Source organism: Cucumis melo, chromosome 12 (genome assembly GCF_025177605.1).
Source record: "Cucumis melo cultivar AY chromosome 12, USDA_Cmelo_AY_1.0, whole genome shotgun sequence".
Lineage (NCBI taxonomy): Eukaryota > Viridiplantae > Streptophyta > Magnoliopsida > Cucurbitales > Cucurbitaceae > Cucumis > Cucumis melo.
In genome coordinates this window covers 3,042,213-3,069,645 of record NC_066868.1, presented here as the reverse complement: position 1 = coordinate 3,069,645, position 27,433 = coordinate 3,042,213, and the positions used below count along the sequence as shown (strand labels likewise).

At 32.3% G+C, this 27,433-nt stretch overlaps 4 protein-coding genes across 6 annotated transcripts; 1 reads left to right on the top strand and 3 right to left on the bottom strand.

Annotated features, from left to right (window-relative positions):
- The first annotated feature begins 1,543 nt into the window (after positions 1 to 1,543).
- On the top strand, positions 1,544 to 1,960 carry LOC103497198 (uncharacterized). Its single transcript, XM_008459305.3, has one exon. The coding sequence runs from the start codon at positions 1,544 to 1,546 to the stop codon at positions 1,958 to 1,960; it is 417 nt and encodes a 138-aa protein (XP_008457527.1).
- Positions 1,961 to 5,369: 3,409 nt separating this feature from the next.
- LOC103497197 (uncharacterized) lies at positions 5,370 to 6,581 on the bottom strand. 2 transcript variants are annotated; one of them, XM_008459303.3, is made up of 3 exons: positions 6,330 to 6,581; positions 6,085 to 6,207; positions 5,370 to 5,673 (listed from the first exon to the last, which is right to left on the bottom strand). In XM_008459303.3, exons 1-3 carry the CDS (start codon positions 6,348 to 6,350, stop codon positions 5,557 to 5,559), a joined length of 261 nt encoding a protein of 86 aa, XP_008457525.2. In that variant the 5' UTR covers positions 6,351 to 6,581; the 3' UTR covers positions 5,370 to 5,556. The 2 variants fall into 2 exon arrangements, with proteins under 2 accessions (XP_008457525.2, XP_008457526.2); XM_008459304.3 differs by having other exon boundaries at positions 6,091 to 6,207; positions 6,330 to 6,561.
- A 1,607-nt stretch (positions 6,582 to 8,188) lies between these two features.
- On the bottom strand, positions 8,189 to 15,417 carry LOC103497196 (putative respiratory burst oxidase homolog protein H). Of its 2 annotated transcripts, XM_017046610.2 has the most exons (14): positions 15,001 to 15,417; positions 14,433 to 14,598; positions 14,272 to 14,320; positions 13,529 to 13,642; positions 12,442 to 13,254; positions 11,980 to 12,075; positions 11,753 to 11,868; positions 11,261 to 11,363; positions 10,269 to 10,363; positions 9,890 to 10,049; positions 9,513 to 9,653; positions 9,287 to 9,415; positions 9,075 to 9,153; positions 8,189 to 8,533 (listed from the first exon to the last, which is right to left on the bottom strand). In XM_017046610.2, the coding sequence occupies exons 1-14, from the start codon at positions 15,350 to 15,352 to the stop codon at positions 8,424 to 8,426; spliced, it is 2,523 nt and encodes an 840-aa protein (XP_016902099.2). In that variant the 5' UTR covers positions 15,353 to 15,417; the 3' UTR covers positions 8,189 to 8,423. The 2 variants fall into 2 exon arrangements, 1 of the variants encoding a protein (XP_016902099.2); XR_007816110.1 differs by lacking the exons at positions 8,189 to 8,533; positions 9,075 to 9,153 and having other exon boundaries at positions 9,288 to 9,415; positions 9,513 to 9,646.
- A 3,930-nt stretch (positions 15,418 to 19,347) lies between these two features.
- On the bottom strand, positions 19,348 to 25,760 carry LOC103497194 (kinesin-like protein KIN-5D). Its single transcript, XM_008459301.3, has 23 exons — positions 25,415 to 25,760; positions 24,901 to 25,103; positions 24,679 to 24,808; positions 24,337 to 24,492; positions 23,768 to 24,244; positions 23,525 to 23,622; positions 23,261 to 23,417; positions 23,076 to 23,145; positions 22,875 to 22,951; positions 22,732 to 22,785; positions 22,559 to 22,639; positions 22,333 to 22,444; positions 22,037 to 22,123; positions 21,762 to 21,937; positions 21,526 to 21,687; positions 21,336 to 21,443; positions 21,094 to 21,252; positions 20,922 to 21,005; positions 20,592 to 20,797; positions 20,403 to 20,504; positions 20,208 to 20,317; positions 19,972 to 20,123; positions 19,348 to 19,875 (listed from the first exon to the last, which is right to left on the bottom strand). The coding sequence occupies exons 2-23, from the start codon at positions 25,071 to 25,073 to the stop codon at positions 19,651 to 19,653; spliced, it is 3,156 nt and encodes a 1,051-aa protein (XP_008457523.1). The 5' UTR covers positions 25,074 to 25,103; positions 25,415 to 25,760; the 3' UTR covers positions 19,348 to 19,650.
- Between the last annotated feature and the right edge of the window lie 1,673 nt (positions 25,761 to 27,433).

The window sequence follows — 27,433 nt, the reverse complement described above, 5'->3', positions numbered from 1 at the left end:
AACAATCTCATCACCCTCACCTAATGGATGTAAGTTGAGGATCAGATGGAGGTATTGAAGGTGTCGAGATAGGAAAAAGAACTGTGGCACAACAAATATGAGCATGCTACCAAAACAAACAAACAAACAAATAAAACTAACTGCAATTCCATCTTTCAAGAAGCAAATGCCAAATAGCAAAAAGTGAATGACACACTTACAATACTTGGGTTAAGAGGTAAATGAGATCAATCAACATGGCTAATAAACTACACAATAAGGTAACAATAATACAATAAAATAAAAATCATATTAGGTAACAAGGAAAACACAAAACGAACATAGTTCAATAGAAAATCCAAAATGTAGAACAGTAACATTCAAAAAGTGGGTCTGGCCCAGATATAAAAAACAACATGCGCTTCAAAGCCCAACTTCCTCACACATAATGGATATGCAAATAAAAGCAGCTTCACATTAATTTGGAGAGAGGAAAAAAAATTTAGTCCCAAGATAAGCCTTGTGAACTTGGTGTTGACAAGAAGCAACTTGACATTTAATAAAGGATGTGCCTGTGAAGCCCCAAATGAGATGCTAACTCAAGCAGGGATCATGTGCTTATATTGAATTTGACCTTTCATAGATAGATAGAGAGAGAGAGAGAGAGAGAGAGCGAGCGACAGATTCTAATACTAAGAAGATAGAAAGGGAAGTAATGAGATGATAAGAAAAGCGTGAAAGTGGAAACAAACATTCAAGCACTAGAAAGGTTATGGATATTGAGTTCATGAATTGCATGCGTTTGGCCCTCACCAATAATGAAACACCCGAGGAAAAAAAAAAACTATTACAGCAAAATGAACTTTTGCTGATCCTCCAAGCTAAGCAACACTTCATTAAAGTCCTTCCTATCATTTGGTTAATAAAAATTAGGGGGGGAAATTATGTATAAACTAGCCTTTGGTGTTGTGCATGTGAGTCAATGATGAGTAGCTTTAACTTCACTTTGATTCATAGAAAAGCTTATGCTTCAACAGAAGGGAAATTGAATAAATGAGATTGATTAACTTGTAATAAAAAAAAAAAAAAAAAAAAAAAAAAAAAAAAAAGAAAAACTGATGGAACAACACATTATCTTATTCAAGGTGTTCAGCTGGGATAGATGAAATATAATTCTATAGGCCTGTACTCAAGTATAAGAAATAATTGTATGCGTTAAGAGTGAGAGAGAAGGCTGGTGTCCTACAATTTTGGACTTTTCTAAGGGTGGATTAGAAACGTACCTTCTCCACCAAGCATGTCATTTTTTTCTGACCTTGAGAGGGCAAAATGGTAAACTGACTTGAATAAATGGGAGAGAAATGCCATTCTTATGATTGTGTCCTTCCCTTTTACAACCTCTTTTGTTTTTACTTAATCAACAAAATTCAAGTCCAAGCAATAGCCATTCCTCAAGACACTATAAATGTATTCCAAAAGCATCACAAAAGGAACTATAATCACAACTTTCCTCTGCTGCTTCTGCTTCTATTTCAAGGCTCTTGGTTGAGGCAAATCGACAAACATGACTCGAATGCTTACTTTCCTGTTCTGTCTCTCTTCCTTCACATTTCTTTCCGTTGCCCGAGCTGACGGCAGAGCTCCTCATGGCTTGGTATATGAGAGCCCGGTGGCCTTTTCCCCAATGGCATATGATTTCTTCCATCCAAGCACTCAGAATCCCAATGGCAAAGACCCATGTGGTGATTCCAAATGTTCCCCCCTTCCCCTAGCGGCGCAAGTGCAATCCACTCCTGCACGAGAAAGCAAATACTCTACAACGATCCAGAACAGTAAACACCGTGTGGGGGCTGGGGGGATTCTGGGAATTGTGTTTGGCATCACATTCGCTGTGTTTTTGGCAATGGGAGTGTACTATGTTCTACGTACACGCCAAGCCAATGCAAACCGAGCTATGTCTGCTGCACAACCTAGCGCTTGACATGGGCAAAGCCAACATGTTTATCAGATTAGACAAACACTTCGGCACTTCACTTCTCTCTCTTTCTTGCCATGGCTTTACATATTTATTGTTTTGTTATAGAAGTAGGAGGCTAATCTAAAGCTATCATCAGATTTTCCCTAAACTTTTCATTTTCATCCCTCCTCTCCCTCGTGTATAAAATCAAGTTTGTAAAATTTTTGCCCCTTGGAGTTTCTAGATTTGGTCCTACTAATATAGGATACATTAACAAATGTCAAAAAAAATCCACAACTTTGCATTGAGAGCTTCGAGAAATTAAAGCACATTCAATCAACGCTACCAAAGAATAATCAACTGAAGGAAATAAAATATTTACCATCCCCATCCCGGCAATAAATGTTTGCAACAAAGAAGTGATTTTAGGACAATAATCAAAAAGTAAGATTATTAACACAATACGGTGAATCTGGAAACTATAGCCAAACAAAAATAGAACTGTTTGTAAAAGTGGTGGCAATTTTACAACAAAAGGTTCTGAGAACCAAGTTTTACCTTGAGAACACATACCATGCAGATGCTTCATGGTTGTACGATAGAACAAAAAATTACAAATATAAATGACAGAACTCATGCATATATTGCCAGATCAATGCCAAGAGAATCAAAATGACAAATGAAACAGTAAACAGTTAGCATTGTACAAAAAATGTATGATCTCACATTAAAGTGTAGGTGTAGTATAACAGATAAGTTCAAAATCTGGGAAATCTTTGAATCTTAATTCAACATATAAATTATAAACACAGATTTCAAAGAGCAGCATAGTTAGAGAGAGTGAGAAAGAGATGTCTGGAAGGCTGGGGAGCTAGACCTGGAACATTGCAGATTTCTTAGCTACCAATGAAATGTACTAAAGACATCAAAACTATATAAAGTACAGAGAAACAGGCTTAAATGTGGTGTAGACCCTTGTAAAGCTTATGGCTTTGTCCCACAGCCAAAAATCAATTAGTTAATAACTAAGAATGAGAAGTCTATAAATTTTACAAACCTTTTACCATTACATTTCACAAATTGTGATGTCCATTGTCCAGACATACGAATGAAAATGCAAGAAATCACATATCTAAAGCGAATGAAAGTTGAATCAAGGATGCAACTTTGAGCTATCTGACTTTGCTCCATTGGCACAAAATCTATAAATGATATTTGGAAACACGGATTCTCTTCTCTGAAATAGTTTTAAGGAAAGTGTTGACTGTCAATAAATAAATTACTCTATAAAATCTATTGAAATGTCTTCCCATACTTCGTTTGGGATAACTGGTATAACCCCACAAGACCTTCCAAGGGCAAGTATTTTGTTAGGCACTCCATTAGAAATTGAATACTGTAGTGTACAGACACAAAAAGTAACAAAAGGAAGGCCCTACGACCAGTTGACCATTAGTCCATAGCCCTCAACCTTTGTCTTTTAACTACTAACATACATGAGAATTATTCAAAAAGACAATCTTCTATCTTCTTAGGAGGCCAATTCATGACATTTAACTGAGTCTTTCCTACCTCCAACCTCCTGAGCTCCCCTCCTCGGCAACCTTGAGATCCCTCATTTTGGGAATTTATCTTCACTAAAATCCAAAAGAAGCTCCAAGGATTGGAAAGCTTACTTTTTTATAGCCAAACCACTTACTAAATGCCTTAAGAAGATTCTTTAAGACTTTCATTCGATAGATATACTTAGTTGCATCAAGGCCTCTGTTTGGGCCATTTTTCTTGAAAAACCAATACCGTATTGCTAATTGGAGTTGGAAAGGTGCTCGTGAATAATCTGCCATGGGAAAGACGTTTGGAAAGCTAAACCTGTTGCATCTACCAAAATCTCTTTTTTCTTGGTCTAAGAATGTTAGGCTTCAACATACCTGCTATAAATATATCCAGCACACTGACACAACACAGAACAATATAACAGCCACACACAATTCAGTTATGATTGGAGAAGAGATATAGATATGTATTCAATATGGATAATCAAAACACACAAGAGTTCCATAATAGTTTATCAGCCAAATAAGAGAGCTACTCTCTACCCAATGAACAACAACGTTCATTTAAAATACCAAAATATTCAGATGATCAACCCTAGCACAAAAAACCTAAATATAAACCCTCCTTCTGCTGCTTCCACGTGTTACTAGGACCACTGGCCATCCTAACAACCATGTTGTCTAGGTTGAATTACCCTTCTTACACCTCCTTTGGTAAACTTGGGTGATTGGAGACCTAGTAAAGAAACAATTTATTGATGGTATGAAATTACAAACATGGGATATCCCCAGTGTGGAGGAAAAGCCAAAGTTGTGTGTGTGTGACTATAGATTCAAAAAACAATGGAAAGGGAATGGCCAAGGCCAACCCCAAGCCTACTTTATTGGAGTAAGTATGCACTGACCTTCACATTTCATTTTGGGAGAACCCAAGGGTCAAAAAGACAGCCCTTAGCCCTCTCAACCCAAACCTTTACTCTCTTTCTAGAGAAGCCAATAGGACCACTTAGAACCTAACTCTAAGAGTTCTTCCCAACTACAGAAGCGCTCAATAACGCTTTTTCTACATACAAAAATTAAAAGATTGAAGAGGTCTGCTACGAGATGAGAGTAAAGATGAAGGGGGAAAGTGGATCCATCACCTTAAATCCTAAAAGCTAAATCTTTGCCTCCCAAGTCTCAACCTGCCACTTATGAAGATAAAACGGTTAAGTCAACTCCATTGGCGTATCGTGAGGTGTAAACCTTTCCAGAGCCTGTCTTCAAAAGAAGCCTTCTAATTCTTGCTAACATACTCATCAACCTAATCAGAAACCTTTTCACAGAATGTATGCTGTTTTATTAGAATAGATAGTGTTCATAAATACATAACATCTTTCATGATCTTTTGTGAATCAGTAGCCTAGCAAATTAATCAGACAACTAGCTGAACAAGATTAAAGTCAAGACTCAAAACAATTGCCTTTTTTCAGCTAGTAACGGATAGTACAAACTAAAATCCAAATTCAAAACTATACTAAAAAATATAATTAATAGGAAGCAACATATACAAAATCTCCAGTGTGGAAATGGAACTTTCAGAAATTTGATTTCTTTTAGGGAAGAAATTAAAGAAGGGATAGATACTTTTTTGCACTCCTGTGTTCCATAGCAACAAACCAAGGCGCTAGTTAATCGTCTCTTTTATATGACTATTATACGATAGTATTTAGCCATCAGTTTATCAATTCATGAGCATTAGCAGCGTATAACTGATTGCATTCTCACTCTTGTTCATATGAGGAACTACTAACCAAATATTCGACTACTTAGTCCCCAGAATAGTATGTTAACAATTTAACCTCATGACTTCTCAATGAAATACATAGGAAAAAAGGAAGTAAGAAAAAGAACAGTTTTATTGCTTTAAAGGCCTAAAGCTCATGGATTTGGAGTTTGATTCACGGTCATAACATCAATTCTTTGAAAATCCAGAATGTTAAAACTAGTAAATTTAAAATTATGTTTCCTTACATGTTTCACAAATTGATATTAGATACATTGATGAAAGAAACCATTCTCAACATATCACCATCCCCGTGAACTGAGTGCCTGAATCACGGGTCCAAACGTCTGGTCTACAGCTCTATTCCATAGGTGAGAAAACTCTGGGCCATACTTCTTTGCTAGTACAGGTTTTCTCATCTAAAGTAGTTTCAATGAGAATGATATTAAATTAATGGATTAGTAGCTAGATGGAAGTATAAAATTCAGAAAAGGAATTATACATATTTCACAAGATATGTATTTCTCAACTTTTAAATAGAAAAATAAATTAGCAAGAATTGAAAAAAAAAATATATTTATATTGATATAAGAAAGTAAGCACACAAAAAAAAAGTAAATAATTTATAGGTTAATACACTTTTCAGACATATATAACACTAATTTAGCAATTGCATTATTGAAAATTTTGATAATTTCATTCTCTTCTCCCCCTTAAACCAAAACATCCAAATTTCAAAGATTTACATTTTCATACATTTTTCAATGCAATGCCATCCTAACTGTCTCAAAACAATGGTTATCGTTAGGGTTACAAGAAAGGGGAATTACGCTTACTGGAGATTGGGTAGCTGGTGGATAGTTTTCGGAAATGGATTGGTATAAGCTTTTCCGTTGCTCAAAAACAACAACCCCGGCGAACGCGCTCCCCAATGCAAAACCAAGCAGTCGCTCCTGCAGTTCAATTTGGGACATCAACCAAAAAGGGAAAAACGGTGAGATCAAATTCGTATCAAAGAAACGGCAAGGAAATCGAATCAGATCGGAAATTCGTACGACCATAGACGGTAGGTTACCTGAGCAAGAACGGAAATCATGGTGACATAAAGCTTCACGGCTTGAATACCGTCGGAGAAAGAAATAAAGAAAGGTTTTTTGGGGAAAGATTATGGAGGGAACTGGGCGTCCACGATTGGGCCGTAGTAAAGAGAGAACCTTCGGTCCTAGCCGGACTGCACCCCAACTTTTGCTGCCATCAACGTGGAACAATTAAATGGTGCCACGTTTTAAAATCTTTTGTTTGATTCCTTTGAAGTTTTATTTTTTAAATTATTTCAACCCAGAAAACTTCTTAAATATAGAAAAATATTTTATACGTATATTTTATTATATTTTTTAAAATATTTTGATTTACTTTGCTACGTTTAAAAATAACTCATTTTCTCTTACCACGACAATAAATGTAACAAATAAATAAATGCAAAAAGGACAGCTAAAAACTAAAGGTAACAAATCAATTTGAATTTACAAATTGATAAAAGAAAAAGGCGATATGGACAACAAAAGCCATAAAGAATATGTTGAGTTCAGTCAAGGGTCTTCTTCATTGTTTTAGACTTGGGACTTTGTCTCCTTTATCCAATTGAAAAAAAGCAGATGCATGAGAGTTAAACAAAGTCACTAACAAGGTTCTAAATAAAAGTCATATTTTAGATAGATTTGATGTTTGAGATTCGCCTACCCAAGCTAGCCAATTAAGTCATGTTCTTTTCGTACTTTAAAAAAAAAACTTATTTTGGACGAGTTTCGTGTCAATCTCAAATTCTTTTAAAATTAAGTAACTCTCTTAATTATACTTTATTTCAAACTTATTTATTTGTCCAAAATTACTCCTAATAACGATTATTTATCCAAAATTTGTATAATAGTGTAAAATTTGGGGGCATTTTGTATAGTATTTGTAGCCACCTTACATAGTCCACTTTAATCTTGTTTATTTAATTACTTATGTATTATTTATGTTTGGTTACCTTTTCTTTCTTTCTCCATCCTTTTTTTCATTAAACATTTTTTTTATTCTTTCCTTTGTCATCTCTTAGGAAATGTATGGAATATATATATATATATATATATTATATATATTGGGAAGGGGATACAAGCTTGATCTCATAGATTTTCTCTAGGTAGAAAATCAGGAACTGTTTTTCAAGTTTTACTATCCTTGTTTTGGTTTGTTTGCACCATGGGAAAAAGATTCTTCTTATTATAAAATCTTAAAAATTTTATTTCACGCTTCGATTAACCAACAATGGAGGTCTCATTAATCTAGTGATGTTGTTTATATTCTGAAAGACATTCTCGTTCTCTCTAATTTATCCAGCTTAGACATAGCTAACAAAACACTTTTAGTAAACTACGTTATATCTGTGTGTCGATCTCTCTTTACCTTTTATTGTGTTCCTTATTGATTTCTTAACCATTGTTCCTTACCTTTAATTTAGATGCAAATTCAAATTTAAAAGCTCCATGACAAAAAGATATACACAAAAGATGACACTGTTTTGGTCATTATATAAGCACAATGTCTCTCTAGATCAGTAGAAAATGAGAGAGAAAGTGCTGTACAGAACCCCTACAAAAAATACTCTTTGGAAAGTAAAAAGCAAAACATAGAGAGAAACAAGTGAAAATTCTCAGCTAATTAAGTTGGAGGTTGGCTAAGTTTAAGAAATTGTCCCAAGGATCTTTACCTTACAATCAGCTCTAATTCTCTTCCCATTCTTTAGCTAGTTGTTGAAGTTAAATGAACTAATGCAACATTTCAGCTTAAGAAATTAAACATATAAAAAATTTCCCAAGCAACATTTATCTCTACAAACCCAGCTTGTAAAAAAGAACAAACCACGATTTATTTCGAGAATCAAATCCTCTCCTTTATGTATAACAAATGGTATATTTAAACACCATCAATAACAACTAACTATAAATTAAATGCTTGGAATTCTGTTTTTCTTTGTTTATATATACACAATATATTTAAAAACAAAGTGAGACATTCAATTTTCACAGCTACACAAAACTTTTGAGTTATACATGCATGATATGGTAATAACATCCTTTTACTTACACATTAAAGGCTACTACACACTTCAAATTTCATCTCAATGTGTCTAGAAATTCTCCTTGTGAAAGTGAAAACGAGTTGTTGAGCTTAAGCTAAACTCTTGACATAGTTTCCTTAATGTTTGGGTAAGTGTAGCACTTCCACAATAAAACACACCTGCAAAATCAGACAAAAACAAATTCATCCCTATATAACTATTCCCATCTTAATTCATACACTTTTACCTTTTATAAACGTTTCCAAACTACCTTGAAAAGTGGATCAATTCCTTTATGATTTTGAATCGTGGAAAGTGAGACTTGGAATGGTGTGGACCAATGACTTGAAATGAAATTTGATTTGATGCATTATTGTTATTTTAGGTCACCGCTAGTTTATATCAATCCTGATTTTCTTTTAGTGAAATTTTAAAAAGATTTCAAAATTTTAAAAGAATGAGTATAAAGATAATAGATAATTTAGCCAAATAACAGTGTCAATAGAAACCTTAAAATTTAAGATCTAATGGATAAAGTAAAATCACTAAATTTTGACCCTTTAAAAATATGTATAGAATAAGTTCAAAATGATATTCACAACCTGTTAGAAATATTTCTACTTAAAAATATTAAAAGAAAAAATTCATTCCAAACCCACTCTTAACCATTTGATAAGTATGGAGTTATATATAACTCGTTCAAAAATAATATATACTCACCTACACGCGAAGCCATGTGATTATTTGCCAATTCCGTAAACACCTTCCTCCAATTTGGTCTAGCAAAATGAGTTCGTATCTGCGAATAGTTCACATGAAAACTTACTAATTTATTGAACATTGGGTTAGAAAACTATTGAAATAGAAGATGAGAATAATCATAGACACAAATAATTAAGAAGATCAATATCGAAAACTAGTATGAATAATACCCGACTTTCGGAAAGAACGTCAACTCCATTCCTAGCATGTTGGAGCTTTTGCACCATGGTAATAAGAGCAGATCTTACATCTCCTTCCTCATAAACACTAGTCAAGTAATTATGCATTTCTATTACATGCTGCAAATGTATTCATTAGAAAATATGTCATTTAATTTAACAACAAAGTATATCAATTGCTTAAAAATGTGAAAATTAACAATAATTTTGAACTTACATCATGATCATATTCAGATATATCATTCATAACACCTTTGAACCATTCAAATGAGCCTTGTTCTCTTGTAATCCAATAAAAGTATGTTCTTTCGGGGCCACATCTATTGGTCTTCAGCGAATGTCGTTTGTGTACTGAATCCTACAAAGAAAATAATAATTTTTTCCACTTTATATGTCATTTTCATACTTAATTCCTCTAACTCTAGGCTTAAACTATACGAAATACCCCTAAATTTTAGGATGAGTTTCAATTTGTTTAGTTTCTATGGTTGGATAATCTAACTAAACTTGTTTAGTACATTAATCATAATGTAGACTATAAATTTGAAAAAAATAGTTTAAAGGGTAGCTTAGCTTTTTTGGGAGTAGACTCACGCTATGATTGTCAATTGGCTTGATGGAGTTTAAAACATCTTTTATAATGCTGATCATTGGAGTTGCCCCAATTCCAAGCCCTATAAGGAGAAGAATATCATACTTTTTGTAATCTTGTGCTGGAGCACCATATGGCCCTTTTATCACAATTCTTGGATATCTGAAAATTAAATAAAAAAGAAATAATAAAATGTTAGTCACGATTTGATCGAAAACAATAGACACCAATAGAAGACATGATATCTATCATTTATCATTAATAAACTGTGACATTTTGTTATATTTGAAAATATTTTCAACCTTTTGTGTCATTTAAAATAATTACGTGTATGTGGTTGTATTATTTTGTCCACGTATACAAAATTGTAATTGTGCTCACCTTAATTGAGAATAGCTATCAGCAGCATATGCTTTAGTTTCCATTTTGACTAGACTTCCCCTTCTTGCTTGTACATTTTTCTCCATTTCACATACCTGCCACTTTCTTTTTTAGTATATGCTTATAAATAACAAAGTTTCAAAATATTTTAGACTATTTTTAAACTTTATTTGGGTATGGCTAATTTTGTGTAATGATTTCATATGAACTAAGGTATTTTCTGAAAAGAATAGAAAAATCAATAATGTTGGGAGATGAAAGGAAAGACATTTTTGTTGGAGGCAACCAAATTCCACATTTGCTAGGTTAAAGAGAAGATTTGCTGGACAAAGAAAAGATTGATGGGGTATATAAGATATGACAACAACTATGATCTCTAATGATATTAGGCATTTTAGATAAAATCGAAAACAAAATTACTAGGGTTATTAGAATTCAAGGTAGACCTATTGTACGAAGATTCATGGTCTCCGATTAACTAACAAGTGGTATAAGAATCATTTCCTACAGTTAATCATGTCAGTGTGCCTCAATATACTGTGTTTAGTTAATCAGACAAGGAAGGGAATGAGTTCTAGTGCAGTTTGGTTAAAAGTGACTTATCAGAACTTAAACACGAATGGATGATAGGGTGATCCTTTGCTCAAGAAAGGAATGTTGGAGTTGGCAGGCTATCCTCCACATTTGGGATAATTTGAAGCCGCCCTTGGTTCGATTTCTATTGAAGATTGAACTACGTAGACTAGTGGTTATTATTTTAGATACAAATGGCTCCCTTAATGCTTTCTCTGGTTTTAGAGGGTTCTTGGTCTTAACTTTACAACTAAAACTAATACATGTTGTTGGGGTTATACTTTGAATAAGAATATGAATATGAATATGATGATATAGTTTTAAATTAAACTAATAATTAACTTCATGCATCATGCATTCATGAATTTAATAAATATATCATAAGATTACTTAGTTTAATGAAAAGAAATATCACACACCTTTGCGAACCTGTAATAAAGCTCTGCAGTCCAATCTCCTAATGTTCTAATATGACAACTCAAGTAGTCATCTCCTGGGGCAGAAGTTATAGTGAACGGATGCCTAAAACAAATGAAGATTAATTATGAACCAAAATGGAAAATGAAACTTAAAAAAAAATATATATTTCATTTTTAAAAAACATAAAACAAAATCAGTTACCAAACACTTGATATAGATATATCTGGAAATAAGAACCTAACACGAATATTTTTATTGACACAATCTTAAAACTTTACATCCAAACTTGTACTTTAACCCATATTTACAAAAACAGCTATTGGTGCATATGTATATGTAAAAAACAATTGAAAATGTTTACAAAATATAACAAAATTTTGAATTTTATCGATAATAGACATAAATAAACTGCTATTAATGTATAGAGTCTAAAATTTTGGTATATTTTATAAATATTTTAGTTAACGATGCTATTAAAATATATATATTACCATTCAAAACTTGATATATCTGGACACTTGATGAAAAGATACATTCCACTTCTATATCTAAAAACTTGAGGTCTTGTCATATATAGTGCAAGAACATTCCCTGTATATATCACTGCCTGAACAACAAATTTACAAAACAATTCAAACAAATTAAAACCCCATTTTTAAAGTTTGAAATTTTTAGTTAAAAGAAATTAATTAGAAGAAAGAATATATGTAATGATTACCTTAATAATGTCAACACTATGCTTTAGCTCAGCAACTGATGCAAGAAGTCTCTCACTAGCATATAAAGACATTGGGATTGCTAAATACATCCATGTCTACAATCATTAACATTCAAATAAAACAGATAATAATCCATACAGTTTGTTTTAACTTTGAAGTCTGTGTCGATGTGTGGTTAATTAAAAAAAATCTTTTAAGTTTTCAACTTTGCGTCTAATAAATGTTTGTTGGTAAAATCTTACATGCATGATACTGAATTGTAGATTGTAATGTATTCTAAATGTTGTGTCATGGGGTTGATTTTGGTTATGTTTTGAACTATACCAACAAAATATTAAATAAAATGAGGCATATGACAAACTGTTTAAGCGTTTAAGAATTAGGTTAAGTGAGTGTTTTTTTAAGTACTTGAAAAATTATTTGAAACAGATACTTAAAAGAGAAGGAGAGGGAATACGTACCGATTTGACGTACCATTGAGTGATCAAGAAGAGGTAGTATCCATGTATTATGAAGAGAACATAAACCACAATAAGCAAATGATGAGAATACCAAAATGCATTGAAGCCAGCCAAATGATGTAAAGGTGAAGGCAACTGAATAACATTTCTTCTAAACTGATGTGAGGCCAAAACATATGAAATTCCCATAATAATCAACATGAAAACCCCAGAAACCCCAGGTATACTTTTCGCCAAATCTTGATAACTTGGTTGATGATAATTGAAATTAGGGCCAAGAAGTAGCATAAATTTCTCTCTAGGGCAACCAATTATCCTTGGAAAATCACAAGATATGTGCATAAACACATGAATACATGTCCCAATTACTATCCCTACTGCAATTACTTTGTGGAAGTTTATATTATCATCAAATGGGATTATTTTACTTAGGAATGTTGACCTAAGACTTGTGAGTGTACTTCTACAAACTGGCAATAAGACTAGAGCCATGTTGAATTTGGTTGTCTCAGCTCCACCTTTTGCAGCACAAAGACAATATCCCATTATTTTGAATCCCTTGTGTTTCTTGTATTCATTAAACTTCCAAAGGAATAACAACACGTTTATCGCCAACCACACTACGATCACCCATATCCTCTTCCAATTGTCGTGGACGAGCTCGACGGTTCTTGATATGACTCGGCTCACTGGAGTTCTGTATCTTTTTGGAATCATGGCTCTTGTAAGAGTACATGTCCTTTTACCCATAACCTTGCTGTTATCTTGATCAAATACCATGACTTCCCTCAATAGAGCTTCAAGTTGTGACAACTGCTTGAAATTGAAGAGAAAAAAAATGATAATAATGTATTAAAAAAAGATTAGGGAAAATTGCAAAAATTGTCCATAAAGTATGGTGGTTGTTGCAATTACACCATCAAATTTTCAAGCGTAAAAATTGAGTCTTTTCGTTTTTAATACTAGTATAAGTTTGACATATAACTTAATTTTTTACCATCGAAAAGTTTGAGTATATAATTACAACTAATTTAAGGGTAGTTTTTACAATTTGTCGAAAAAGATTACGAGAAGACAATATTGTTACCTCTATATATCCAAGATGGTCCGGATCGAGCTCTTCCATGATCATTGATGCATAATAACCTGCTTGGCTTTTGAGATTTCCTAACTTGTTTGCAGATGCACTCAAGATTATCACCTTTATTTCAATACACATAATTAAACAATTGTAAATTATAATGTTTATAAACTTTGAATTAAATTCCTATTCAATTCACTCAACCCATGTATAATATCAAATAGATATGTTAGATATGTTAGGCCACATTTCATAAACAGATTCATCTTTTTTGTCTTTCCTCGGCTTTTCAATTATGATTTTTGTTGCGAATATCATAGTCAACTTTTTACGACATAAGTAAGGGCAACTATCTTCAATGATACGACTTCTTTTAGATAAAACCAAAATTAAACAATCGAGGTTTGTGTTCAAAGTGAAAATAGGTACTTGAAGTATGGTTATCTTCGACAAAGTGGTACACCAAAGTCAATCCCCTAACTTACACGTGCATAATTTATATCATTATAGAGATACTTTCCCATTTGTTAAAGAAATTACCCCTTGAACTCTCAACCAAATTCTAAAAACGAAAGCAAGATGTATAATCTCATAAAAACAACTTTAATTTTTTTAATTCTCAAAATTTGTGTTTCTTCTTGAAAACATTCATAGAATGTTGATAATTACTGGCAGAAGGGTAATAATGTTTTATAAACTTAATTTTTACATTCAATGACGTAGTAGTGTTTGAATTCTAATTTTCTAACCTCCTTTACTTCTGACTCTGAAAGCTTGCCATCACCATTTTTGTCACACCTGGAGGACTATCAAAATTTAATGATTTTCAAAGACTTTTGGTAACAAAATAGAAAGGTAAAAAATTAATAATTATAGAATTAAGAAATTATAGTATGTAGCTTGGTCTTACATTTCAAAGAATATTTGTAAACGAAAATCCATATCTTGGTTAGTTATGTCTTCCCAAAAACCATGTAACTCTTCCAATGTAATACCACCTCCTAAACATAGCCTCCTTCTTCTCATCAATGTGTCAAATAATTCACCTGCAAAATCCTTTGAATCTCCTCCCATTCCTGTTCAATCAAAATTTAATTTCCGAGTTCTAATCATTTGTATGTTAAGAGCCCTTCACGTTAAATTATAATCTTGATTCCTAAACAGCTTCTGAGTACTCATGTCTCAATTCTATCTACTTATCAAGCTATGTGTTTATTTAGTTCTGGTACTTTAAGAGTTTAGAATAATGTTTAATTTGTTGTCCAAGAGAAAGTTAAACCATACCAATGATCAATGGTTTGATTTTGGTTGAGACGCTAACCCTAATGTCTAGTGGCCAAACCGAACGATAACATGTTTATCTATATATGTACTAAGATATAACTCAACCGAAGACCTTTTAGAAACATTATCGATACAAAACAAACACAAAAACCTGATAAGCGATTGATAATAACACGAGAAATTGAAAGACATACCTATGCAAAGTCCAAATTTATCTCTAGGAAGCCTATGATCAATAGCATGTTGATGGAATCGATGCTCGATTGCTCTCCAAGCATCGACTTCTCTGCCGGTCACGGAATGATCGAGAAATCTCAAGCTCTTAAAACCTCTTTCAGCTTTGGATTGTCTTCTTCCAAGCCTCATCCCTGCAGGCCTTGAAGCCCCATGTCGTTGTTGTTCATCCCTTGTTTTAAAGCTCCCTTTTTTGTCGTTGATTATTGGTACTTCAACCATGACATCGATCATGTCGGGATCTAGATTCCATTTCTGTGTGTATTCACCATTATTATTATTATTGTCGTTCAAGTTGTCAAAGCTGTTCATGTTTGATTGATGATCAAAGGGGTTTTTTTTTTCTTTGCTTTCCTTTGTGGGATTTGGATGTTTGTATGTTTGTTTGTTTTGATGAATTGAGGGTGAAAGAGAAAGGGAAGTGGGGGTTGAAGATTGGTTCATAATTTGGTTGATTCCATTTATAGAAAGGATACAATTTTACGTGGAAGTACAACCTTTTCGTAGAGCTGGTGAACTTTTTATGTTCATTTGAGTTTGTACGAGTAATTTTAATTAACAATAAATATTAGAAAATTTTTCATAAATATAATTACTAAAATATTTATGACACGTATAACAAAATAAAAAATCTTGTGGGCTTTTTCTGTTTTCGAAATCGATAAAATATTTTGTCATATCTTTTAAAAGACTCCTAACTTTTATATGTATTATATATACTATAATTGTAATGGATGGATGTGACCAAATTGTTTGATATCACACAAATAAATAATTTTCAAATATGATAGTTGCTTTTCAGAAAGAAAAAAAATAGTTTATCAATGTTATGTGTGTTTTTTTTTTCATTTTTAAATGTAGAAAAAAAGCTTAAAATATTTACTAGAGTAACAAAATTTCAAATCTATTACCAATGGTTATATTGATAGACTCAGTAATATTAATACACACGGTTGTTATTATTGTTATTATTGATAGAATCTAAAATTTCATTATATTTTATCAATAATTTTAACCATTTTATTTTTTAGAATATTTTATTCATACATTAATGATGGGTCAATTCTACCTCTATCACCTATCAAACAATTTTTGCATTTATTATTGTTGCTGAATAGTTTTTATGTATATTATTATCGATGAGTTATTAAGATGTCTATAAGTGTTATATAGGTCCCGATAGACTATTTGCATGAGTATTAAGGACAGATAAAATTCAATCATAACAATAATGTAGCTTTTAAAATATAATAAATATGTGGTTGTAAAAAACTAACGAAGCATTTTCAGATATAGTAAAATAAATTAAAATATTTACAAAATATAACAAAATTTTAGATTTTACCAAATGATAAAAACTAATAAATTTTTATTACTGTTTATCAATATCACTGATAGAAGCATATATATAAGTGTCTACTATTGAATAAAATCTAAAAATCTTGCCTTATTTTATAAATAGTTTGTCAAATTTATCATTTTTAATAATTCTTCAAAAATAATTTCAAAGATGTTAAAAGAAAAGACTCTTTTCATAATGGAACGATCGACTTATTTATAAATATGGTCGAAATGACCCTAAAACAAATCCATTTTAAAAAATTAGGGACACATAATTAGGAAAATTACATAAAAAAAAGTAAGAATTAAAAATATAATAAAATTATGTAGAAAGTAATATATATATATATATATATATATATATATATATATATATATAATGACATTTTAAAGAAACTAAAAATGTGTGTGAGAAGATAGTGTTTTCTGTAAAGTGTTGTTGGTGATGAAGTACATATCATCCAACATCAATATCATGTTGGGTTACCACCTTAACCCAACTCAAGAAAAAATCAAACATAAATCAAAACTCTTTTTTGTGTTATATTTTCGTTTTTATAATCATTAGGGCATCATATTTAACATAAAATTTCTTCATATTCTTTTACGATCTCTTTTGTTTCCCTCTTTTTTTGAATAATTAAAGTAACTTGTTCATCTTTTTTTTTTTTCCTTTCTCTCTGTAATAACTTTTGGAACCATTTTGTATCGTACTTTTTTTTTTTGCTCTCTCTGGTTAATATAGTCTCTTTTTCCCTACTCTCATTCTTGAGTTTAATTTGAGCTTCATCATTGAGTATGAGTTCGAAGATGAAATAAGGTCTACCTTAGAGAAGAACATGAAGTCTAGATTTTAGAATGGTTGAAATCATTTTGAAACATATCATAAATAATTCAAAAGATTAAAAAAAAACATCTTTGATATTCTCTTCTTTTACCTATATGTTTTCAATTATGTAACAATTTAATTAGTTTCAAAACTTTAGCATGTAACAATTTAATCTTTTTATTTTCAAATTTCTAAAATTTAGTTCCTAAGTGTTAGAAAAAGACGTCAAGATCATGCCAATCTTTATTGTTTTATGATGTCCATTTTGTATTTTGCAAAAATGTGGAATCTCTAATTAGTATTTCGATCTATTATTTTACAAAAAAAATTCATTAAACCTTAACATCAATTTTTTTCGAGAGACTAAATTGTTACAAAAAGTTTAAAGGACTAAATTCTTTTAAAAAAATTATTACAAACCAAACTTCGAAATAGATCTAAATTATTACACGTAAATTTGTGATTTTAATACAACTTTAATATCATAGAAATTACTTTTGAATTATTTAAAAAAGAAAACACGTTGAAAAGTGATTTTGAATTTAAAAAAAAAAAACCATTTGAACCTTTTTTAAGAAAAAAAATCAGTCCCAAACGTAACTTAAAACTTGTACTAAAATGTTAATTCTTTAATGGAAAGATTTTACTAAAAGGAATTAGAGTTTTCTCATACCTTTCTTTTCTTTTGGTTTCTTTTGTTTATAACTTTTTCTTCTTCTTCTTACACATGACGAGATGTTTCCAAGCTTCATTATTACAAAAGTAAACTACAATGCCCTTTTTTCTATTTACTTTTATTAACTAACTCCAACACTGCTCTCTAATATTTCCTACAACCAATTATACTTAAAAGACCAATAAAATAAAAATCACTTATATTAATACAGATCAAAAGACTAAAATGGTCACTTTTTAGGGAGTAAATAAAAAAAAATTGAAAGTATAAATAAAATAAAATGAATCAAATTTGAAAATATGAATATATAAACAGCGAACAAAATAATAATTGCAAAGGACATCACAATTAAGAATTAATTATTTTTAAAAACTTCAAACACATTGTGTTCTATGTATATATATATATATGTTAATACTTTATATCATATATATATATATATATATATATTTATATGTGAGATCCGAGAAGTTGGGCTCAAGAGAAAACTTGTAAACAAAGAAATTACAGTAGACTCAATGTTGCCATCTTTTGAAACTCAACTAACCTCCCACAAGAATGAAACTAACCAATAAAAAGCTTATTATATCATTTTTACTCATTTTAGCCTCTTTAGTTTGTGTTTTAAGTGATATGCAATATTTAACTATTGAACATGACATCAATTAAAGTTGTTTTCGTACAAGGGACTGAAAATGTTAAAAAAATTAATACAATATTAGATTTTACTATAATCCATCGACTACATTTTTACACGATAAAGAGATGGTAAGCTTTACTTTATCTAATCATGAACGGAGAGAAAGGATAATTAAGTGCACATAACAAAGGCATCTAAACTAGGGGTTCCTTGCTTTTAAAGTCATTGTGTTCGTTTGATAACCACTTGTTTTTAAAAAATCACACTTTTAAACACTATAAACCTAAAAACACTACTTTCATTTACAATTTCTTTGTTTTATTATTTACGTTTAGTAGCTTTTTAAAAAGCAAAACTTAAATAAAGTAGCTTTTAAAAAAAAAAAAAAATTGGATAATATAATGATTTAAAAAGTTAAATTAGGAAATATGAAAACTATGATAAGAAAAACTATGTTAATTAATTCAACATTCATACATAATATTTGTGTTTAGTACCAAATTCAACCCTTCTTTCAAACTGGTTTATTTCTAAGTTGGTCAATAATACTAGTTATATATCAATGGAACCATGCTCATTTTAGATCTCTCAAACTCATTGTTTCTCTGTCCAAATTAAAAACGTTCCACAAATGATATTGTTGACATAATGTACAATAACAATAAAGAGAATTGGAGACATATAAGCAAACTAATTCAAAACAAAATCAAAATTTTAATATCATAGGTAACATACTATATATAATGGATCCACTAATAAATAGCAAAATCACAATGTAATCTACTATATATCCTTAGGCCAAGAATCCACTAATAAACTGCTTCTGGAAAAGTCAACAAGTGGAAATAATAATGGATCCATCAAGGATGTGAAAATTACATATAATGTGTTATTCATCAATCCCTAAATAACACAAAACTAATGACTAAATTGGGGGAAAACCAGATTTCCTGCCTCCAAAATGTATATCTCTTTTCATTTTCCTTTTGCCAAAAAAAGGAGTAAAGAAAAAAAAAATTAACGAATGTAAAATTGCACTCAAAGACATAGTATATAAGCCTTTATATTTACATACAGATCCAAGGTCTTTTCTCTATTTATGTTTTCTTCAAAAGTCTTCTTAATTAATTTATAGCAGTTAGAGGAAGTCTAGAATCTCTTACTGATTGTGTGGCTTCATGTGTTCCAGCTAAATGTTTTACATCTCCATTTGATTGTTTTGAATATTTCAAATCCCAGAATGACTTGAGAAGCTCATCAAAAGCCGGTGTTCGAAGTTCTTCGATTGATGCCATGCTCGGCAAGTTGAATGGTCGCTTTCTTGGTGTTGAACAAGATGGTTCATCAACCTGTTGAGTTCATGAAAATGGGAGAGAGATTAAATCAAATGTTGAAGGAGTAACTAACTTAGCTGTCAAAAACAGTCACCGTTTAACTGTATCTACCGTGTATTCTGTAAGCAGACATGTTCCTGCATGTTCAGTGATTTCTACTATCTTGTGGTAATGGCCACCTTTCAAATCCCTTAGCTCCTCGCAACAAGGAGTGATCATCGAATTGAGATTTCCACACGCTTCGTTGTCGAGTTCTAACGAATCTGCAATAGCCACCACAATTCATAAGTTGAATTTCTTAGATTGAAAAGATGGAAGTCACTGTACAGTTAATATAGGACACTGACGATCAACAGATGAGAGGAGATTCTTGTTTGCACTATCGACATCTTCAAGAGCAGCAGATGCAGCAGAAGAAAACCGAGCACGTAGCGCTTGATTGGATTCCGTCCCATCCCTAATGGATTTAAGAAAGTAATGATGACTAATGTTGACATAATAAAACAATTATTTCTTCATCTTTCAAGGATAAAATTGTGTACCGAAAAATGGAATCCACGGAAGCAACACTGTTGTTTTCCAAACTGAGTAAGGATTCTTGAGCAGTCCTCCATTGTTGAGCACCCATTTTTGCCTTGTTCAAGCTAAACAATTTGTATAACAACCATTAACTCGAGAGGCTAATAACGAAGTACTTGCAAGCAAAATAAGTTAGACGAACTAGATCGTACCAATTTTGAAGAACCTCTTCCATGTCTTTCTTCCCATGTTCGACAGCAGAAGTATCTTCGTGGTAGTGTGACTCTGTTTTTTCCAGGTGCATTGCCCATTCAGTTTTCACTGAAGAAGTACAGTCTTGCATGGTGGACATTTCCTGCTGCAGCATGTTGGTTCTACTTGTAGCACTCTCCCGCAGGTCATTGATTGCTGTTTGAACCTATCAAAATGAACCATTAACCTTTAGAGATCCTAAAATAAGTTGTATCAAATCTCTTCAATAACAAAGTTATATTCCAAGTTCCAACAGGCAATTTAGTTACAGTCTAAAGTTAAGAAAATACCAATTGTTTCTTTCTTGCATTTGAACTTGCAAGCAACTCAGCTACTTTTGCCAACAGTTGTTTTTCTTCATTGGCAGCACACTCCTGTAGATTCCAAATAAATCTGAAGCTCAATACAAAAGACTTAAGTAACAGTAAAATCTATTACGAAGTCTTTGCAATCAGCAACTACCTCGAATTTCTTTTCAAGTTCGGACAGTTTCTGCTCATTGACAGATTGCCCATCTTCCACAATGTGGGTGAGCTTTGACGCATGCATATCCATTGTCTTTATGAAGTTTGAGGTAACTTTAGAAACTGAGCGTGTGGTTTCTACTGCTCTAGCATGTGCCTATATTAATCCTTGGTAAGTTGAGGAATTCGTGAAATATTTTTCAAATTGTCGACATAAAGAAGCGTTGTTAATAGAAAAACCTGATGCTGCTTTTGAGCATATGCAGTCAGCTTCTCTTCCTGTTTGTGAAGGCTATTTTGGAGATCACTGAGCAATGCCTCGGCCTCTGAAGCAATTCCATTGAAAAGCTGAATCGACCAAGATCAGTCCAATCAGAACATGATAAAGGAGGAAGTTCACGGACCAAAATAGAAGGAATCAAATGCTTACGTTTTCAAGAGCTGATGAATGCTTTGAAACTTCAGAATTTATATCACCAAAGGTTGATTGAAAGTTTTCTTCAAGGTCTCCAGTTATATCATTCAGAGCTTTAACTCGAGAACCATACGTTACTTTCAAATTCCCAATCCGTTCTCTAAGTTCTTCAGTGGCCTTCACAAGTAGAATAAAAGTTATGAGTGAGGATGAGAAATTCCTAACGGAAAATGGTCTTAATCAAGCCTTACCTTCGCCTTTGTTGAAACAAAAGATTGCATGTCTTCCTCCATATCCCTCAGTTGCTGCTCCTGTTGGGTAACTGAAGCAGCTACAGTTTTATGCAATAACTCAAGCTGCTGAGTTAATTGAAATTGAAATTTCTGGACAAGTGATTTGTTTCTATCTTCAATTTTGTCCTTGCGCTCTGGATAGACAATATGATGCTTAGCATAATCAATACTTCTGACGAAACTATATGGTGAAAGAAAGATAAGTATAAAAGACATTATAGTCTATAACCAACCAATTTTGTCAAATAAACCCGACACATCTGATGCAGCATTTTCTAGCTCTGCTCGCAATTCAAATGCATGCTCAATTAGCGCTTTCTCTGCAGGAGTTGACAAAGCACAATTGTCAGAAAGCTGTATTGAAGCAAAATACGCATAAACGGAATATATAAAGTCAAGAACTGAGAGGCTAAGCAGTCCAAAATCTACAAAGCAAATCTTAGAATAGAGAGCAGAAAGTCTGAGAAATAGAAACTTAAGAAATCCAAAATTACACAAACTGCTGAAGGACAGATGAAACTTTTCTCACCGGACTTGAGAAGATTTATTATCAGAAATTCCTTTTCTTTTATTGTTGCATTTGCTTGGCGGTGTTTCTCCTCAAGATCAAAGAAAGCATGTTCAGTTTCCACAAGCTTTTTCTGGAGTTCCATACAACAATAGCTATAAGTATCTTTTTTCCAAGAACAAGAACAAAAAAGTGAGGGATATTGTTCTATTGAACGATGATATGATAGTCCTACGCATGGATATACCTCTGTTCTATCTAATTTATCGCTTAATTCCTCTGTCAAGAGTTGCTGAGAATCATAAAGCTCCTGAAGCTCCAATAATTGCTGCTCACAAGTAGAAGACAACTTTTAGAGTTCCAAATAAGCAAATATGAATGGGGCCTTCAAAAATAAAATCTACCCGACTGCCAACGCACCTTGTCCTTGGTTTCTGAATCAAGTTCCATTCGTTCTATTTTTTCAGCCATTGCCTGGGGTTCAAAATTTTATGAACATGATATAATTAATATAAATAGCACAGTCAAAAGATTTCCCAAAATCCAAAAAGTCCAAAACTAACCTTCTTCTCAGCTTCCTCATTAAGGTAACGATCACGTGGTATATAGATTCCATTCTTCTCCCTCGCAGCATATACCTCTAGAAATAGAGAAAAGTAAAGATTATTTTCAGAAACCAAATGCCTTGCCCACAAAGGGAAGAAAAAAACATCAAGGACTTGTTTCAACAATGAGAGACAGAGAGAGAGAAGCACAGTAAATACCTTGTTTAAGCCGATCAATTTCAGAATATAAATCCTTGATCAGAGCAGATTTCATCATCTTCTGGTTAATCTGAAAGATCAAGAGCCATATGCACAAGAAATGAGAAAAAACAGTATGAAGGGTCAAACAAAAAGTTGAACATAAACAACTGATAATTGAGTAAGTAAAGCAACAAGTAGTGAACCTCTGGTTTGTTCTTTATGTTTTTGGCACGGTGTGCATAATCAAGTGTACTGAGTGTTTCTTCTAGACAGTGGATAGAGGGCGATATTGTAGCAATGATGCAAGTCTTTGTTTTACCTCCCAAAGAATCCCTCAGTAATCTTGTTAATTTACTATCCCTGAAATTTCAATCATTCCATCAACACAATTAACTTCATCATCCATCCTTTTATCAAAGGCAATGAATTTCCAGTTTCAGTATACTACAATAGAAAATTATTCTTACCTGTATGGAACATGACCCGAGTGCTCTACCAGGGCATTGATAACACGCCCAAGTGTAAGTAAACTTTTGTTTATCTCCCCAGCTTCTCTTGCTCTCCCCTGCAAATGTAGTTGATCATCAGTCTAAGTAATTTTAAGATAAATTTTTGTGTATTATGAGCTCTCGAGAGAGCTGCAATTGAACATGCAGTACCATTTATGATCTGATTATATATAAAACAAAAGTGTTTAGTATATACTACACCTCTCGTGCACCAGAACGTGAAATATTCTCAGAGCCAGCAAGATCAACAAGATTGAGCTTCCCACATTTTATCATCTCCTCTCCCTCTGGAGTGCACTCTTTGATGTGAATTGTGATGGAAAATATAGAATGGGACCGACTACTTTGTTTATTCAGAAGAGTTTCTGCTGTACGCCTTTTCGCTGATCCACGCTCCAAGATTTTATATATTTCGTTAGCAGAACAGACTATCTCTTCTTCCAACCCTCTAACGAAAACTCCCCCTTTCCCATCTTCCATTAGAGCAATTGGTTTCTTGGACTTGTCATCAATAAATTTTGAAGTCTCTTCAGGGGCCAAAAGATCTGTAATTTCTTCATTGTATAACTCCAAAAACGTAACTTTCATGTTATACTCTGCATTTTGGGCTTCCAAAATGTCAAAAATTTGTTTGACAGCTCTAGGAATAACACCAGCATCGCTTGGAAATTCTCCATTCTGAGATTAACAAGAAATTCAAATTGATAATGAAAATGAATAAATACACAAAAAATTAGTCCGCTCGGAAAGATTTCAGTGGGGCTATCAACCTTTTTCCTTGCTCCACCTTCCATGGTGTATGTTTTTCCAGTTCCAGTTTGACCATATGCGAAGATAGTACAGTTATAACCCTCAAGAACTTCATATACAATAGGAGACACAGCCAATTCATACAATTCCCTTTGTTGAGATGCAGGGCCAAAAACCTATCCCATATAACAAAAAATTTTAAGAAATGAAATTAATAAACACTATAGAATTTCCATTATCAGCTTCCCACCCATGAGAATTGAGCTTTTGTTTAAGAACACTACCAAAGATTAGCTCGAGTTTAATCACTGAAATACAAAACTGATCTGTTATCTTAAGTTATTCAACAGAATGAATAGAACCTTATCAAATGCAAATGTTCTATCAATCTGCTTGTTGGCTATAGTCTGAATTGCAGAGACTTCTCTTCTACTTTCATGGCAGGATACCACCACCGGAGTATGCAATCGCGTTTCGTCATCACTCAATGGCCTAAACAAGGAAACAAATCCCGAAATCAAAATTCAAGAAGAAACAGAAGAAATTTATGACAATAAGTCAATAGATTCCCTCCATTTAATTACCTGCAACGCACAATAACCTGTACATTAACACCTTTTTCTTTATCATGTTTATTACTCGAATTCGAATCCCCAGATCGTAGATCTCTAGTCGCCTTGTCATTCGAACGAGGAGTTTGAGATGGCGATATCGGCACTAATCCACCTTTTCTCTGCTGCGATTGCGCTGACTCCATCGCAAAACAACCGTCGTTTGGATCTCAAACCTTTCAGAAACCAGTAAAACCAAAGTCAGCAAAAAATCATACCAACTTTACCAAACATAACACAAAAATGAAGAATAAACTCATACTCCATACCAATGCCGCTAATTACAAGTCTAGAAACCAAAATTTAAGCAGAATCAGAACCTACACTAACTAATGAAGCTCCATTTCCATCCGTTAAACTAAACAACCTCAAACTCAACCTCATATACATTCAACATTTACATTTACATTTACAAAACATTGTAAATAAGTACGGTGTAAAAGGAAGTCCACAGTAGAAATGATTACTCAAACAGAGTCAGACATACAAAATGGAGTTGAATCTGAGTTGGATCGAAAATGACGGAAATCCTGTGATCGAATCAGAAAGAGGCGAAGAAGTAGTGTATACGAAAGATGAAACAGAAGAGAAAAAAAAACAACACAGTGAATCAATCGCCGGCCAAAGAAAGAGTTGGTCCGAATCCGAACGGCCAAAAGAACAAGATTCTGTATGAATGGCGATAATTTTAGTGAGAGAAAGCGAAGAACAGCGACCAAGGATGAAGAAACTTGAATGGATTTGAAGAATTTGTTCAAAGATCGAAGAGAAATAAAGAAAGAGAGAGAGAGAGAGAGAGAAATGTAGGAGGTGTGAGGAGGAAGAAGAAGAAGATGGAGTAATGGATATGAATATTAAAAAATATAATGATATTTAAAAAAAAAATTAAATTGAAAAATTAGAAAATTGGAAAATGAATTTTCTTTTTTCTTTTTTTTTAAAGACGTTACGCGAGGAGTTTGAAAATCGGGGGACGGCAATAGACGGAGGAGGTTAACGACGTTAAAAAGAAAAGCGAAGGAAAAGAGGTTCCGTTTTCTTAATGCCTTTCATTCTTTGGTTTCGACCGTTATAAATGGAGAAATTCATAAAAAAGCTAAGCTTATTTTTTAATTTAATTATTATTGTTTTTTTTTTTTGGTTTTTTTGTGTTCTCATTTAGAAATAAAAAGAAATTATTTAAAGCGAGATCCCCGCCGGTAATAATACCCCCTTCGACTTTAATGATATTACAAAATGCCCCCTCCCCCCATGTATTCTTATGTTCTCTCTATTTCTGTGTTTTTAGTTTTTGAATTTTAAACGTTTTCTGGATTTAGTTTTCAAATTTTAAAATGTAACCATTTTTTCTTAGAAATAACAAAACAAACACATTACTTAACTACCACGCCCCAATAGAATAAGGAAATTAGATACCTATCATGACGTGAAGCCAATCTGAAAAGGAAGAAATCAAAGAAAATTGAGCTCCTGAGAAGTGAAAACTCATGTTTGGCCAAGCAATGGGCTCTCCTATTCCGCAATTCTACCTTCAACTTTAAATTCTATTTTTTGCTACGTACTTTGCCTCAATCTTTGCTGTTAATGTGTATTAATTAATTGATTTAAAGTCAATAAAAACTCAACTTAACGGACATTAGTATATGTTGAAGACTAAAAGTTTGTTGTTCAAATTTACTCACTTCCATTTGTACTAAAAATAATTGAAATTTTAAAACTAACTATGAAACTTAACTAATTATAATTTTTTAAAGCTTTTAAATTAATTAAAGTATATCGACGCTAGATAATACAAGTGAGCCTTAAGCAAAAAAAAAAAAAAAATCAAGTTCTAAAGTGTAAGCCTTATAATTCGTTCATCCCCACTAAAATTAATTTTAAAATTATAACATTTTGAAATTTCAAATCAAATTCAAAACTTAGTCTTAAAAGCATAAGAATCTAAAATTTATATACCAAATTGAAACTAGCTCAAGATTTAAGGATGATAAATGTAAATATTTTCTAATTTTCTCTCTTAAAATTGTAATTTTGCACATAAAAGATATTTTTGATAAATTCAATAATTTTAAAAATTTATGAATCAAGTAGATATAAAATTGAAGTTTGTAATTAGTAGGACAGTAGATTTTTGTTTTTTATTTTAGGTAAGTTTAAAAAGCTTTTGAATTTTCATGAAGTGAAGAATGATTGTAGTTGAAAATGAAAACAAGCTTAGTTCAATGATAGTTAGAGCTTGATTCTCGTTCTTACAATCGTTTGTACTAAAAATAATGAAATACGTACACGTTGGGATCTCTAAAACGTCTCATAACACCTATAATAGAATGGTTTCAAACATACAACCACATCATGACACAACTACACACCAACTCGTATATGTGATCTTTCAAGTGATATGGAAATGAGGTTTTTCCACGTTGAAATAAATTCTTCAATAGTTCTATGATTTAAAATTTGAAAACATTTAGTGAAGTACAATGTTTGAGCCTTAAACATGATATAT